Genomic DNA, 6,000 nt, shown 5'->3' with positions numbered 1-6,000 from the left:
AGGTACAAAATGCTCTGTTCTGGACTTCTTTCTTAATTGATAATTCCAGTCACCTGTGTTGAACTAGTTCAGTGACGATAACGGTGATCCAGAAAAGGTGATGGCAATCCTAAATTAAGAAAAAAGTCCAGAAGCAGAGCATTTTGTACCTAATGGAATAGGTCATGTTTGGAGGGTATGGGTTTCTTTCTGGGTCTCCTGTTCATAGAAAGTATAGGAAAGGGGATGTGACCACGCCCATTTACCAATGACCACGCCCCTTCATGAATTTGTACCGATTTCTGACTTTCAGATGTTGAAGGGTACATGTCGGCCTTTTTCATGTGTCGACCTTTTGCATGACAAACACCCACGCACATACTGTAACGAGAGAAGACGTTCCCAGTGAGCTGCAGTAGCACAGTACTAGGGTTGGAGGGCGGTGACAGAAACTTTTTTATTTTTCCTTCTCTTCAAAACTTTATTAACACTACAGGAGGTAACACGCACAGACTGGCGTTTTTGCCCAATTCATTCCTAACCTCCCTCCCTCCTGCCCGCCATGCATTGCGGTGGCCGCGGTGTATGACGCTTTTCCGTTGCCATCATGGCGGCAGCTTCTGCTCTAGTGTCGTACAGTAGCGGTTCTGATTGCGACGCAGAAGAGGACGAGGAGTCTGGCTCACACCTAAAACCCCTACCACCGAATGCTGCAGTGATGCGGGCCGTGGATTCGGCGCCAGAGGTGGCCGTGAAGGTAATTACCAAGAGAGAAATGCATCAGGCGCCTGTAGTAGGATCAGCAATATTCTGCTGTGGCGCGTACTCCTACTAGTGCTATATGAGGATTGCGTATCACGGAGAGCGATGCTAAAATACCTATACAGTGCACCCTCATAGCGCAGATGTGCAGGGGACATGATCGAATCCCTAGCATTATATACGGGGCGATCGATGTACAGTACTAGAGGAACAAAAATATAGGTTTACTCATAGCTAATATGAGCTTAATTACGGAATAAAACTACAGTACATTTTTCAAATTGATTCTTGTGTATTTAACAATGATGGCATTTATCTCAAGTACCATCGTGAGCTTATCTTTGTCTTAAACCAGCTTCTACTTCGTATGTTATTCGACTGCACCAAATCCCTATTGATTTTTTCAGTGTTGTCTGCACACTAGATTTTTTGGTACTTCGTCATCTTTGCGGCCACAGCTTATGCCAGTTATGTTAGCCACTTTCAGAATAGCACCATTGTCCCCTTGCGGCTTTGCTACGCTTCAAGCTTGGTGTCTCGCTTGGTGCGGGTTACGCTACGTAAATTCCATAGCATAAGCCGCAAAGATGAGGAAGTACGTTTTTTTTGTTGTTTAAGGATATTCACAAATACAAGGTCGTTAATAATATCTTTGTGCGTATCCTGTAGTGTGTATGCACTTTGTTAGATGTACGCTCCTGCAGGTTGTTGAGCTGCAGCATTGCTCCCTTTCCCCCCCTCTTGCTCTCAATCGTTGCACCCACGTGTGCTTTTTCCGATACCAGCATCCCTGGTGGGTACACTGATCGTGTTATTTGTACTCAACTTTAGTTTATTTATACTGTTATCGAGCTCTGTGGATAGCAGTGCCATATAAATAAGTGCAAACTACTGTAAATACTGTATATTATCCTAGTTGGTTGACAATCTAACAAAAGTATAATGTATTCTTTCATGATGATGAGTTTTCTTTTTTAGTAGTGCAAGTGCCTTATGGAACTTGACTAGTAAATAACTTGTTATTTATCCGATTTATCACATGTAAAAAAGTGGGACTGCAGACCCCAGTATGTTCGCTGTATTACCCAGGCCTGCTCCGCAACCTCAGCAGCTTCACCTCTGTGAAGATGAGTGAAAGGTAGTCTGTTCTGGAAACTGCATTGATTTTCCTTGCACCCCATTCTGTTTGGCTTGGTGGACCCTCTGGTTGTGACTAAGGGGTTTATTCAGGTTGATTCGCAAGGCTGCGAAAACCCCAAACCGCGCCTGGCGAACGACCACCCCCCTGCCGCCCTCTCAAAGTGCGGCTTCGCCCGAGCAGCTGCGAATGGTTGTTTTCAATAAACAACCATTCTCATGGCTCGGGTAACCGCCCACATCTTTCGATGGTCACCGACCATCGAATGATATTTAGCGTGCACGCATATATAAGTGCATTTTCAGTTACTTACATTTGCGTGCACGCTGGCGTGGATATAGGCGGGCAGCTGACATCCAGTGATGTCAGCTACCCACCCCCCACACCCGCGTCACTGCTTCATTACCATGAGAACGCCCATGGAACGCTGGGCGTTCCCATATGGTAATGGGGCAGCCCGGTGCTCCCCGCCCATCTCCGCCCCCCCCCTCCATGCCGGCATGGGCTGCATGCACCCGGCGACCCGAAAGGTCGCCGAGGGTGCACGCACCATACGCCTGCACATGCGCAGATACCTGCATGCACAGACGCGCAACATCGGTACTGCGTGCGAATGGATTTGAATCAGGCCCTAAGTTTGCTAAATCAATAGGATCTGAGATTGTAGGAATACAGTTGGCAGACTGGTTTGGCCAGGTGGTTCTTAACAGCCCTCAAATTGTGCTACATACTCCTATTAAAGTAAAATTAGCCGATGTGTCTGGTTTGAGCCAGGCAATGGTTTGCCTGTTAGAATATTGTACCCCTTCCTAGTGGGTGGCTGAAAGGTGCCCATACACGTTACAATTATTGTATCCAATATTGGATACAATATCGCATCTCATCGCTTCTCGGTTTTGCGATAAGATGAAATGAGATCTAGTACAAAAAGTATGTGCAGCACATACTTTTTGTACTAGATCTCATCTCATTTTATCGCAAAACCGAGATGAGATGCGATATTGTATCCAATATTGGATACAATAATTGTAACGTGTATGGGCACCTTAAGTGTGATTTGTAGTGATTAGAATTATTCTTTGCATACTTGTTAGCTGCACATGGTGCCAAGCAAATGTGTCGTCAAATGAATACATTTGCAAAAACATACACACAGTAATATTTTGCAGTAAATATATGTATGGTTTATATGCATTTTTAACAGTAAAGTACTAAACAAGCAATAAATTATTCTGAATAATATATTAGTAAGGGTAAGAAATGGCAAGTGCTAGCAAATATATTGGGTACATGCCAGCCTCCTGGCTATTTCCAGGGACTCTTTTATATGCAGAATCTGCATCAAACAGTGGTACCTGATAATTAGTCAACTGCATGAAAGCGGGTCTGGTTTTGGGCATTTTTTTTTTTCTGAAGCCGGTTTAATGCTAACTTGATAGTTTAGTGGAAACCCCCCTTAATCTGTTAATCTTAACTTTTACATTACAAATGGCATACAAATAGTTAACAGTATAAGGGGCGATTCAAATGCTGTCTCGGGTGCCAATGATAGCAATTCAGTTGTTTCAATTGGGTGCCTATTACTCTTTTTGAGCATCCAAAAGCAGCAGGTTTTTTCTCAAAGTAGTAAAACGCATAGAGGACACTGGGGATCGTGACTGGGCTGACAGACATGCAGGACTCCTACTGGTGAGGTAGAAACTCTGACAAGAACGCACAATACGGACTGCATCAGCGGTCGGGGTACCCACCAGATAGTGAATGCCGGACTCCCTAAAAGTTCACCTAAAAGGCTTGTTGTAAGCTTATAACCAAGTAAAACCGTTACCACTAATATGTGCACATAGGTGGAGGACCTAAAAGTTATACTAATTGGTTGGATGGACTTGCATGCATACTAACTTCCCAATGGGGGCAAATAACCAATCTGAGTGAAAGCTCAATTTTTATGTATGTTTGTCTTGTCTGTGTTGTTGGCCACTCTTTAAATTGAAATTGTTTTTTAATAAATATATACTATTTTGCACAGCGCTGTCCCAATCCATTTTTTTGCTTTCTCTCAAAGTGGCTAAACCCAAATAAAGAATGCCCGCGTCGCAAATAGTCTCATTTAGGCAGCCAAATAGGACATATTTTGGGGCACAATTTCTGCTTACCACCTCAGTAGGCTGCTAGCAGAAAAGTCTGAGCCAGCAGTGATCGCTCCTTAAAAGCAAAACAGTTGAATTGCTGCTGTTGTGTGGCATCAAGTGGTGGGAGCCTAAAAAAAACCTCTCCCCCCATACTGTATACAGCATATGTAAGTGCTTCAAATAACCTCTTAACTGACGGTATACGGTCACTAGTAATAAAATAGTGTGCCAAGGGTAGCGAGGCACCCTGCCAGAAGCATGGCGAGCGCAGCGGTTTTACATTTCAGTGTCCATGTCGACTGTCAAAATCCAGGAAAAAAAAGTGAAAATCCCTCTCTCGACCTTCACCAAGTTGACGGAATCACCCTGTCGACTTTACCCCATGTCAACCTAATTGATGTCTATCAAGTGATGCATACCCTAACTGACATGGGGATGAGGTTAATGCCATTGGGGGAACTTTAACAATTGTGTCGCTATTTCATCGATTATCCTTGGGGAATATCTTGCTACTGGGGTTGAGAGGCAATGTCACAATGAGAGCCAATTACAGGGCTTGACAAATCCCAGGGGCCAGGTTGCTATGAATCTGGTCATGGCCGGGTGTGCTTGCAGTAACAGCCTGGCAAAGCGATTGACAACCCACCCGGCTGTAGAAGAGCAGGTTCACCACGGCTATTTCAAAACTCGAGCTGGCATTGCAAGCCAATCGGAGTTTGCAGTTCGGCAGCCAATGGTAGCTCCTTATTGGCTGTCAAACCACTTGCTCTGCTTGGATCGCGATCTGGCACAAGTTTCAAAATAGCCACGGCGGACCAGCTCTAATACAGCCGGGTGGGTTGTCCACCACTCTGCCTGCCTGTTGCAGTTACAACGGTAGTGAGGAGGAATAATCCCCCTCCATGGCAACGAGCAATGTATCCCTGTCAGCATGCAACGAGTATGCAGGTAAGCAGAACTTATGTGGCATAAGATGTAATAGACATTATTTCGTGTGGTATTATATGTAATGAGCATTACAGTGTGTGACATAATGTGTAATGGGCATTACGGCATGTGGCAGAATGTGTAATAAGCATTACGGCATACATTTTTGGCACGTGCCTTGTGTGCGCACTGTCCCTATTTTTGTTTGTCTGGCTCCTACACTTTCATCCTGGCTTCTAGATTTTAAAGAGTGAGGATGCAGGGGTGCTAATAACTCCTATTTATTTTTCACTAAACTATTTCATTCATTTGGCGGGGGGATGTTTAAGTTTTTTCATTTAAATTGAATTATAAAAAAATATTGTTTAAACTTAGGAAACCCCACATGACCAGGAAGCCGTGCCGCACACAGCAGTTTACAATGGTAGGGATGGCCACAGCCCCGCATCCATCCCTTCCAGTGGTGGGATCCGGCTGCAACCGGTCAGCTGGGCCGTGGCCGTCCCGTGTGAATGGACACAATCGTGTCCATTACTAACTACTCTGTGTGGCACGGTGTGAGAAATAGCCCTGATGGTGTGTACACACGGCAGATACTGCCGTGAGATGCGAGTCCCGACGTGATCAGATCCCATCGGGACTTGCATCTCACGGCATGACAGAGGGGCACAATTTACACTATATAGTGCAGATCTGCACTATATAGTGTTGCCTGCCCTCTCTATCTGGCTGCCGATATGCGCTCACACGGGAGCGCGCATCGGGCTCGGAAGCCCTATATCGGGAACATCGGAAGCCAAATCTAACCGTGTGTACACACTATTAGAGTACCCGGCGATGCTTGTGATTTTAAGAATGTTTCTTTACAAAATATCTATTTAAATATTAAACACAGTATAGATCTGGAAGCATGAGCTGTGCAATTACGGTCCTGCCTTGCATTTCTCTCTTGCTCAGATTCTGCAGCACTGGCAACAGCATGAGCTGTGCCACCAGCTTCCAGCCTAGCAAATCTTTCTTCATGAGATTCCTCAGCTCTGGCAACCGCATGAGCTGTGCGAT

At 45.0% G+C, this 6,000-nt stretch overlaps 1 protein-coding gene across 1 annotated transcript in view; it reads left to right on the top strand.

The window, feature by feature from the left end:
- Window positions 1-498: 498 nt before the first annotated feature.
- The window catches only part of CDC40 (cell division cycle 40), a 51,068-nt gene continuing 45,566 nt past the window's right edge, over window positions 499-6,000 (top strand). Inside the window, exon 1 of the mRNA XM_083176905.1 lies at window positions 499-736. Coding sequence (XP_083033031.1) covers window positions 587-736 — 150 coding nt within the window. The 5' untranslated portion in view covers window positions 499-586. The remainder of the gene's footprint in view (window positions 737-6,000) is intronic.

Source organism: Crinia signifera, chromosome 3 (assembly GCF_055691185.1).
Source record: "Crinia signifera chromosome 3, ASM5569118v1, whole genome shotgun sequence".
Lineage (NCBI taxonomy): Eukaryota > Metazoa > Chordata > Amphibia > Anura > Myobatrachidae > Crinia > Crinia signifera.
This window is presented reverse-complemented; position numbering and strand designations above follow the sequence as displayed.